The sequence below is a fragment of the Ochotona curzoniae genome, unplaced genomic scaffold (genome assembly GCF_017591425.1).
Source record: "Ochotona curzoniae isolate NIBS_2020 unplaced genomic scaffold, NIBS_Ocur_1.0 contig_2723, whole genome shotgun sequence".
NCBI lineage: Eukaryota > Metazoa > Chordata > Mammalia > Lagomorpha > Ochotonidae > Ochotona > Ochotona curzoniae.
The window spans coordinates 17,339,255-17,349,812 of NW_024465573.1; the positions used below are offsets into that span (position 1 = coordinate 17,339,255).

Sequence of the window (10,558 nt, forward strand, 5' to 3'; positions counted from 1 at the left end):
AGAGATGCAAAGAGGCAGAGAGGCAAAGTGAAAGAGCTTCTTTCCATTGGTTTACTCCACCAGATCTTCACAACAGCCAGGGAGCTAAGGCTAGGAACCAGGAATTCAGTCTAGGTCTTCCTTGTGGGTTGCTGGAACCCTGGCTCTTGAGCCACCGTTTGCTGCCTCTCGGGGTCCATGACAGCAGGAGACTGGAATCAGGAGCCAGGAGCAGCAACTGAGCACAAGTACTCTGATGCAGAATGTGGGCATCTGAACCAGCAACCTCACTACTAGGCCAATCACCAGCCCCAAGACAGAATTTCTCTTAATAAAATAGAGCTAGTTGTCACACCTGTTGCATAGGAAGCAGCACAAAACAGTTAATAGCCAAGTCCCTAGCAACACATCTGGCCTCATTGATCTATTCTCTTAACTTCTTATATTTTAAGATTTGTTTCCCCCCAAAATTACTGTGACTTAGCAAGTAAAGTTACTGCCTGGGATTCTGGCATCCCATATGGATGCTGGTTCGAGGCCCAGATGCCCTACTTCCTACCCAACTCCCTGCTAATTGCCAATGAAAAGCAACTGAAGATGACTCAAACGCTTGCATCCCTGCTACCCACGTGGGAGATGTGAATGAAGCTCCCGGCCTGAATCAGCCTGGCTGTTGCTGTCCCCTGGGGAGTGAGCCAGTGGTTGGAGGATCGTTTTGTCTTGCCCCTTCTCTATACAGCTCTTTCAAATGAAAGTATACATCTTTTTTAAAAATTTCCCTTTGCTACCTTGATTGTCTCTATTATTTCCTTCCAGGCTCTTTTACCATCACATTTGTGAATTTAAAAAAAAAAAATCAGAAAATACTTTTTTTTAAAAAAGGGAGCAGACATTTGGTTCAGCATTTAAGATTCCCACCTCTCACATTAGCGTGCCTGGGTTCTAAACCCAGCTCCAAATCTTGGTTCTAGTTCCTCAGTGACACAGAGCCTGGGAGGCAGGAGGTGATGGCTGTGTGGGAAACCTCGACTGAGCTGCTGATTCCTGAGCACAGCCCCAACCCAAACTAGACCACTATGGACATTTGGGATATGAACCAACAGATGGGGAGCATTTTCTGTCTCTTTTCCTCCCCGTCTTTTCTTCCTCTTTCTCCTCTCTAACCCTCTCTCTTTTCCTCTCTCCCTCCCTCTTTCCCTTTCAAAAATAATAGAAGAGTTTTCAAACACACGGACTTTGGAGGTTAAGGACTTGTTGTTCACACCTGTACATGCACAGCTGCGTGGTTGGAGGGCCCTTCCAGAAAGGATGGGGAGGAAGCTGGTCACCATGCTTGTGCTGGTGGCTCCAGCTCTTATGCAAAAGCTCTATTCAATGAGAATCAGAATTTGCTCATATTTAAGTGTTATTATGCCTTTTAACTAGACTTAAAGTTCTTACGACTGAAATTCTTAATGAAAAATATTGGGAATAGCAAATCATGCTATTTCTATGAACGGTAAAGCATAATCCCTAATTAAATGATTATATGCATTCCAGTTCACAAAACGGTTGTATGAAAATCACCATACTTGATATGTTTGTATTTATTTCTAAAGTCTGACTGTTGCTGTTTTGGCAGATCAGGAAGTTTTACGTAAACTAGAAAAGGAGAAGATCCTAGTGTTTACCCCGTCCCGGCGGGTGCAGGGGAGACGCGTGGTGTGCTATGACGACAGGTTCATCGTGAAGCTGGCCTTTGAGTCAGACGGTATCATTGTGTCCAATGATAACTACAGGGATTTGGCTAACGAGAAACCAGAATGGAAGAAGTTCATAGACGAGCGATTATTGATGTATTCCTTTGTCAATGACAAGTAAGTAAAGCCGTTTCCTCAACCCACTAGCGAGGTGGCTTCCCTGAAAGCCTCGCTGCCCCTGGCAACTGCTGTGGAATCCTCCCGCTTTTACTACTTAACGCAGCTCTGAAGACAGGCTCCTGAGGTCAGCTTCCACACAGATTTTCAGCAGCAGTCGCAAACTATAAAACCATGCCACAGGAGGCCCAGTGGGAGAGCTAGGCCCTGCCCTGCCCTGCCCTGCCCTGCCCTGCCCTGCCCATCACTAACAGAGCCTGTGAGGCACGGTTCTGTTGAGACTTCCTCTAAGAACCTGGCAAGGCTGACAGAGGGGGAATTCCCATCTGCGCCCCAAGAAACCATGGCTCAAAATTACAGCACTGGTAGCCTACAAAAGACAGAATTTTTAAAGTTGGGTTTGTCAGTTTTAGTCTGTAGTCACAATTGAACAAATTGACATAAATAAACATTTCTCATGAGAAGTAAATGCAGGTATAAATATGTAGAAAAAGTGCAACTGTGGTCAATCAAAAATGTAAACCAACTCTAAAAAGAATATATTTTTATCACATATGAACTTCACAACACTCCTTATACTGTTAAAGATGCATGTAAATTGATGTGCAGGTTAGCACACATTAATTAGCACAGCCTTCAAAAGTATGCATACCCTCTCAACCCAGTAAACTCAATTCGTTATTATTATTATTATTACAAAGTTATATGTAGGGAGGAAGAGAGACAGAGAGGAAGATCTTCCGTCCAGTGATTCACTCCCCAAGTGACCACAATGGCTGGAGCTGAGCCGATCCGAAGCCAGGAGCCAGAAGCTCTTCTGGGTCTCCCACACTGGTGCAGGGTCCCAAAGCTCTGGGCTGTCCTCAACTTCTTTCCCAGGCCAAGATTAGAACTGGTGCCCATATGGGATCTTGGCACATTCAAACGAGGACTTTAGCCACTAGGCCACCACAATGGGCCCTCTCAATTCTTAGGATCTAAAATGAAGAAAAAAAGAAACACCAGATATGTTCATTGCTATACTGCTTATGATCGCAGGGATCCAAAGGCAACCAACTATACAACAGAGAAATCAACTCTTGCTGGAATATTATTCTGTTGTTCAGAATGTTTTATTTTAAAAGCTATTAAGAAATACAAAAAAAATTTCATGTTAAAAAAAGCATATGATAGAATTTAATTAAAACTGAATGTGGTAACAATGTGGACAATGACAAATCCAACATACACATGAAAAAATGATTTGAAATTATGAACTAGAGTGACTTTATCTTCTATTGTCTTACCTTTAATGTTGCCATATTACTTTGAGAATAAGCACTTTATTTGCTGGATAAACACCGCATGAGCTCATACGGTATTTACATTCTTCACATTTTATAATGCTTGTGTTCATTTCAGATATGAACAATGGCATGTTAAAGTGGTAGCATTCTCTACTCTTACTTTCATTTGGTTAGGCATGCCATGAATTCTTTCCTCCACTCATTGAGCAGTCACTCCAGAATAATAAGTTTGCCTGTGTAAGGTTTATTCCCCACAACCCCCAGTTGAGATGCACATTGTGCAATTTAGAAGAGAATAGATTTTGGAGTTACTTATAATAGACTCTTGATGTACCATGTACATTAGTTAAAAAGAATTTACTCACCTGAACCTAAATTGGAAAAATAACACTCTAAAATGGAGCTGCTTGCTGGGATTATAGTTAGGATGACGTGGAACGGTGTGTGTAAAGTGTCTGACCAGTAATTAGCGCTTGCCAAGGCTCCTCTTCCCATGGCGTCCTGCCTCCTGCCCTCTTCCGCAGCTGCTCATTCCCCTCCTGTTTGCTTTGACTTTACAAGATTAATATTTGTGAAGCTCTCTTAAAATGCCATTGCAATTGTTTTCAAAAATCCTTACAAAATCCGAGGAAAAGAATTAATTACTACATGTTAGACTGGAAACATGGCTGAATTAAAACAAATACAAGTTCAGATTGAAACATTTTGTTTTCATTAAGAAAAGAAAACTTCATACACTCATTTTCTTATTCTGTAAATGTCAACTCAAAACACTGGGATTAAAATTTCGGAAAAATAACGTCAGAGCAAACAAATCTGTGTATTGTATTGTTAGAATTACAAACCATTTTTTATCATCTCCTTGGCAGGTTCATGCCCCCAGATGACCCTCTTGGCAGACATGGCCCAAGCCTGGATAATTTCCTGAGGAAGAAACCAATTGTTCCTGAACACAAAAAGCAGCCCTGTCCATACGGTACCTTTTTCTATGGATATATCATAGATACCTTCACATACAGTGTTACTGAAGATTTATTTACTTTTTATTGGAAAGGCAGATTGACAGAGAAGGAGAGACAGAAAGATCTTCCATCCACTGGTTCACTCCCCAAATGGCCGCAACAGCCAGAGCTGAGCCAATCTGAGGCGAGGAGCCAGGTGTTTCTGGGTGTCCCACGTGGGAGCAGGATCCCAAGGCCTCGGGCCGTCCTCGGCTGTTTTCCCAGGCCACAAGCAGGGAGCTGGATGGGAAATGGAGCAGCCAGGATCCAACCTGGTGTTCATATGGGATCCTGGCATTTTGTAAGGGGAGGAAAAGATAGTTGAGCCATTATACCAGGCCAACACTAAAAATTTTACATGACATAGAATGTGGTTCTTTTTATTATAATCAAATTTAAGAAAATGTTAGCCAAGAGAGAGTTATTGTTAGTAGTGGATTCAATGTAAGCGTATTGCCCAAATTGAAACACGGTTCGAAAAACTCAGTTAATCCTACATGAAGTTAGTTTTCAGGTGCATAAAAGACTGTAGTTCTTACATCTAGCTACAGTCTGGCGATCATGGTGTTTATTCTATCATGGTGGTATATGCTTCCCTTCAAAGCAGAATTTCCTATCGATTATTAAGTCCTATCAAGATGGAAGAGCCAGGTATGATTTGAGAAAGTGGAATATTAGCCCAAAACTCTGTCGGTGATTATTTGTCTTCCACCAACTTCTGTACTGCTTTTTTTTTAAAGATTTAATTTTGGTTTTTTATTGGAGTATGAGATTTACATAGAGGAGAGACAGAGAGAAAGATTTCCATCCACTGGTTCACTTCCCAAGTGGGTACAACAGCCAGAGCTGAGTAGATCCAAAGCCAGACACTTCTTCCAGGTCTCCCATGTGGGTGCAGGGTCCCAAGGCTTTGGGCCGTCCTTGACTGCTTTTCCAGGCCACATGTAGGGAGCTGGTTGATAAGTGGAGCAGCTGGGATACAAACCAGTACCCATATGGGATCCTGGTGCATGCAAGGCAAGGTTTAGCCACTAGGCTACCACGCCAGGCTCTGTACAGATATTGATAAGAATCAGGAAAACTGAGCACCTGTCCTCTCCTGACTTTATCTCTTTTTTTAAAAAAATATTTATTTATTTTTATTGGAAAGGCAGATATACTGAGAGCAGGAGAGACAGAGAGGAAGATTTTCCATCCGATGATTCACTCCCCAAGTGAGCGCAACAGCCAGTGTTGTGCCAATCTGAAGCCAGTTGTCAGGAACCTCCTCCAGGTCTCCCATGCAGGTGCAGGGTCCCAAGTCGCTAGGCCATCCTCAACTTCTTTCCCAGGCCACAATAAGGAGCTGAATGGGAAGTAGAGCTGCCAGGATTAAAACCGGTTCCCATATGGGATCCCAGTGGGTCTTCAAGGCGAGGACCTTAGCTGCTAGGCCACTGTGCCGGGCCCGACCTTATCTCTTTTAAGGTTAAAATAGCAGGGCTGCCTTGGATTTTCAGCATCTGATTGGATGTCCCTTTGCCTAATTAATCTTACCCTTTATAGGAAAGAAGTGCACCTATGGACACAAGTGCAAATACTACCATCCCGAGAGGGGCAGTCAGCCTCAGCGCTCAGTGGCTGACGAACTTCGAGCCATGTCTAGAAACACAGTGGCCAAAACTGCCAACGAAGGAGGACTGGTGAAAAGCAACAGTGTCCCTTGCAGCACTAAGGCTGACAGCGCTTGTGATGTCAAACGAGGTGCCCCCAAGAGGCAATCAGATCCAAGCATAAGGACTCAAGTCTACCAAGACCTAGAAGAAAAGCTTCCCACCAAAAACAAACTGGAAACCAGGTCTGTACCTTCCTTAGTTAGTATACCGGCTACTTCTACGGCAAAACCCCAAAGCACTACATCTTTAAGCAATGGCCTTCCATCTGGAGTTCATTTCCCACCTCAGGATCAAAGACCACAGGGACAATATCCTCCAATGATGATGGCAACCAAAAATCATGGAACGCCAATGCCTTATGAACAGTATCCAAAATGTGACTCGCCAGTTGACATCGGGTATTATTCCATGATGAACGCATATTCAAATCTGAGCATCTCAGGCCCACGAAGTCCTGAAAGGCGGTTCTCATTAGACACGGATTACAGGATAAATTCTGTAGCCTCTGACAGCAGTGAAGGGAGCATGAGTTGTGGGAGCAGTGACTCCTACGTGGGCTACAACGACCGCTCCTACGTCAGTTCTCCTGACCCACAGCTGGAAGAGAATCTGAAGTGTCAGCACATGCACCCTCACAGCCGCCTTAATTCCCAGCCCTTCCTGCAGAATTTCCACGATCCCTTAACCAGAGTGCAAAGTTACAGTCATGAAGAACCAAAGTTCCATCACAAGCCTCCTCTTGCGCACTTGGCTATGCATCTGCAGCACCCGGCTGTGGGGGCCCGCTCCAGCTGCCCTGGCGACTACCCCTCCCCGCCAAGTTCAACACACTCTAAGGCACCCCACCTCGGCAGGTCCCTCGTAGCCACGAGGATCGACAGCATTTCAGACTCTCGACTCTACGACAGCTCTCCTTCCAGACAGAGGAAGCTTTATTCCCGCCAGGAAGGGCTGGGCAGCTGGGAGAGGCCCGGTTACGGGATGGAGGCGTATGGGTATCGGCAGACTTACTCCTTGCCGGATAACTCCACACAGCCGTGCTATGAGCAGTTCACCTTCCAGAGCCTACCCGAACAGCAGGAGCAGACCTGGCGAGTGCCATACTGTGCGATGCCACAGGATCCTCCGAGGTACCAAGACAGCCGGGAGAAGATCTACATCAACCTGTGCAACATCTTCCCACCTGAGCTTGTGAGAATCGTCATGAAAAGGAATCCTCACATGACCGACGCCCAGCAGCTCGCCGCAGCCATTTTAGTGGAGAAATCCCAAATGGGTTATTGAAAGCTGATGCATCTTTGTGGTGTTTAGTAGTTTTTTGTTCAGCTTAAATGCTGAGGGAGGTTTGCTACAATAGCACATGTGATCTTCCCAGCGAGGAGGTCATGTAGTATCCATTTATGTGAAATACTGTATCATGGAATCTGTATTATAGCCCCACACAGTGGAAATATCACAGATTGTTTTACATTCAAGCTTTTTTTAACATTTGCTTTTTAAAACTATATCCTTGGCTGGAAGTTTTTCCAGTTTGATTTAATAGATGTATCTGTGATCTTTGATATTAATCTTTGGTGCATCAGGGGTTTATATGCAGCACTTTTTATCCTTGTTTCATGTTTTATTAACTGGGAGTTTAACTATCAATTGCAAGCAATTACGATATCTTCAGAATGTGCAACATTTGACTAGACCTAGCAAACTGGTTTTTTAAGCCAAGCTTAATTAGAATCTTTTACAGCTTTTTAAGTTATTTTTCTTTGGGGAAAGTGGGTTTCTTTGTGCTATGATCATAATTTATAGAGACAAAGATATACTACAGCACTGACTTTATATTTTAAACAAAGTGTAAGTTACCAATTTATGTTGAAATTGGCAACAGTATATATATATATGTATATATATACACACACACACATATATTAGAATGAGTTTCAGTATGGCACTTTTCGTTTTTGTTTGAGTTATTTTCTGTTAAGAAACTAGTTAATTTAATAAGATTTAAAAAGAAAACAGTTGCAATCAATGAAAAAAATTGTTCCCCCTTTTTTTTACATGAATAAGGCAAAAGCCGTCACTGTACAGGTCAGAGCTTTGTTACCCAGCTCTACTGTGCTTCTAGACAGTAGCAATGGAATGGGATTCCTAGGTTTTCCTTAGCCTGTATTTTCAATATGTATGTCTTTTTGTTTGGGGGCACAATAATACTGGATAAAATAACCCTTTTACAGTACTGGCCTATTTTTAATGAATCTAATTATTCTCAATGCAACTTTTATATTTAATATACTCTTTAGCTTTCCTGCTATTTATCAAGACTGGCCTGAGTGAATTTCTGTGTTGAGGATATGCAACCTTTATTGATAACTGCACTATAGAAACGGTGATGAAGAAGTTGTAAATGGTAACTTAATTTTTTTTGTAAGATACTGTATATTTTCCATTTTCCTGAAGGTAGGTTTTTTTTTTTTTGGGGGGGGGGGACCTGTTATATTATTAAGGCCAGATTCTTGCCACAAATAGTGTAGTTTTAGATCCAGACTCAAGTCTGTTCTAGTATTAGTAAGGGAGATTTCTGGTTTCAGAGTCATGGGCTTTGCCGGCAGTGAGTGCTTTCACGCAGGTTCTAGAAGACAGGTTTTGCCATCAGTGGCAGACAGTTGTGAGAGAGACATGACGTGGTGGTAATAGACACATTCAGCTCTGTTTCCACTGTCTGCCTGAAGGCCCCGGTCCCTGGGATGATTCTGTGCGGTCCCTGGGATGATTCTAACTGTTACAGTTTGAAGTGAAACCCTGAAAAACCAGAAAGTACCTTTTACTGTTGATACAAATTGTATCTTTTTAACTATAAGAGCTATTTTGATTTGTAGATCTAGTTAAAACACAAATGTGTAACTATGATTAGACTTTTGGGCAACATTTTATCGCTTATTGAAATATAAATTTTTAAAGTGAAATTGAGATTTAGAATAGGGTAGAAAATAAAAGTAACAATTTAGGTAAATACAAGTGTCTGTCTTAGTTTTATATAATATATTAAAATGTTGAATAAATTTATTGGCATTTTTCTTTCTCCTAAAACTTATCTAGTGTGAACTTAAAATAAAGGTAAAATGCTGCCTGAAAATAACGTCCAAGCACCTTTGACTAGGATAACATTTTCACTACTTGTGTGACACTGTGTGTTGCATGAAGTAGGATTTGGGTATACAGTAAATGCTTCTAAAAGGCATTGTGCATATTGACATATCCAATAATCTGAACCGTGTTCAGCAAACTTAATTCAGGAAAGTGGTGTTCTACACAATTATTGCTGTTGTGTTTGCAGTGAATGTGGCACTCATCTGTCCCCTGCAGTAAGACAGGTGATGCCACCCAACCATTCTGAGTGGTGTCTGTCCAGAGCGACCCTACTCACTCGTTCTGAAACTGTTCCACTTGAGTCTCTTGGTCACTATCTGTAGAACAGGTTTAAAGTAGAGGCTAAACAAGTGCCAAAACTAGGGTTACAAATAAATCGGGTTACAAATATGTAGTACCTTTGTAGTTATTTTTCTGAGACTTTCTTCTTTTTCGTATGAAATCGCTTTTTAATTGTATGTGTAGGTTTGACTTCCATTTTCTTCCTTCTAACGTTTAAATTATTTGAAGATTCTACCAAACCTTACTAAATTTGTTTGAAAGGCATGTAAGAAGACATGGATGTGATGCTTTTAATTTGACTTTCTCATATTTTTAATAGACTGTCACCATCTTTCTTGAACAGTCCTAGCCCCTACTGCCACACAAACCAGGTGACTAGCACTGAGCTAACCCACTCTCAGACCCTTCAGTGTCATTCACTGTGCACTCATCAAGAGTGGTTTTCTTGTGGTCAGGGGGATAATATGTTCTGTTTTTTTCTAATTGCTTTTTGTCTTGTTTTTATCAAAGCAGTAAATAAAAACCAATTCAGCATTAGATTAAGATCCTAGCTGATCACAGACCTGCATTTTAGCCAATACTTTCTCACTAATCCCTCTTGATCAGATTTGCTAAAACAAAAACCAAAAATGTAACCAGAAAGAGAGAAAAAGATGTGCTAATAAGTCATGAACTTGCCAGAAGTGATCAACCTATAGAAGAAAAAAATGACTTAGTCTGAAATATTCTGCCCCTGATTGGTGGACAGGGGACTGGAGTTTTCACTGTGATCAGCAGTCCCTAGTCTGTATTTCTTAGTCCAGAGGGAACAGTACCCAATGGCCAAATACTGGTCTTTTGTATTTGCACCTGTCTTTCATGTGATACAGAAACTTTTCATCTCATTTGTATAATCCTTGTTTCCTAACAGAGCCTGTCATTGACTAAACAAGGAAAGACATGCCCACTGTTATAAAATATTTGATACTAGTGGAAACGTGAATCTTTTGCTTTCACAAAAATTCAGCTTTGAAAATGTGTATAAAACTAAAGAAATGTTTTATATATCTATACACACACACATAATTGTTATAAAGCATTAAAACTGGGGAAAAGAGAATATTGTTGATGGCTGACTTTTCCCGGATTGAACTGTGTTTCTTTCAGTAGTGTTAGCCAAGCCTGAGGTCTGCATGACCAATGATAAGATTTAGAACCATTTAAATGGAAAGTAACTATTCACTGGTTTTATTCCTGGTATTTTTTAAAAATTAATTTGGTAATTTTAATAGGACTGCAGTTTTAAAATACACACAAAGTTGTGTTGATTATATAAATAATTATTTAACTTACCTTTTATGAATGTATCTATGTGT

General features: G+C 41.4%; 1 protein-coding gene across 4 annotated transcripts in view; it reads left to right on the plus strand.

Annotated features, from left to right (window-relative positions):
• Positions 1 to 10,100, plus strand: part of ZC3H12C (zinc finger CCCH-type containing 12C) — a 70,313-nt gene extending 60,213 nt beyond the window's left edge. For all 4 annotated transcript variants that reach the window (XM_040976905.1, XM_040976903.1, XM_040976902.1 and 1 more), the window contains exons 4-6: positions 1,601 to 1,835; positions 3,991 to 4,097; positions 5,668 to 10,100. In XM_040976905.1, coding sequence (XP_040832839.1) covers positions 1,601 to 1,835; positions 3,991 to 4,097; positions 5,668 to 7,061 — 1,736 coding nt within the window. In that variant the 3' untranslated portion in view covers positions 7,062 to 10,100. The remainder of the gene's footprint in view (positions 1 to 1,600; positions 1,836 to 3,990; positions 4,098 to 5,667) is intronic.
• The last annotated feature ends 458 nt before the right edge of the window (positions 10,101 to 10,558 follow it).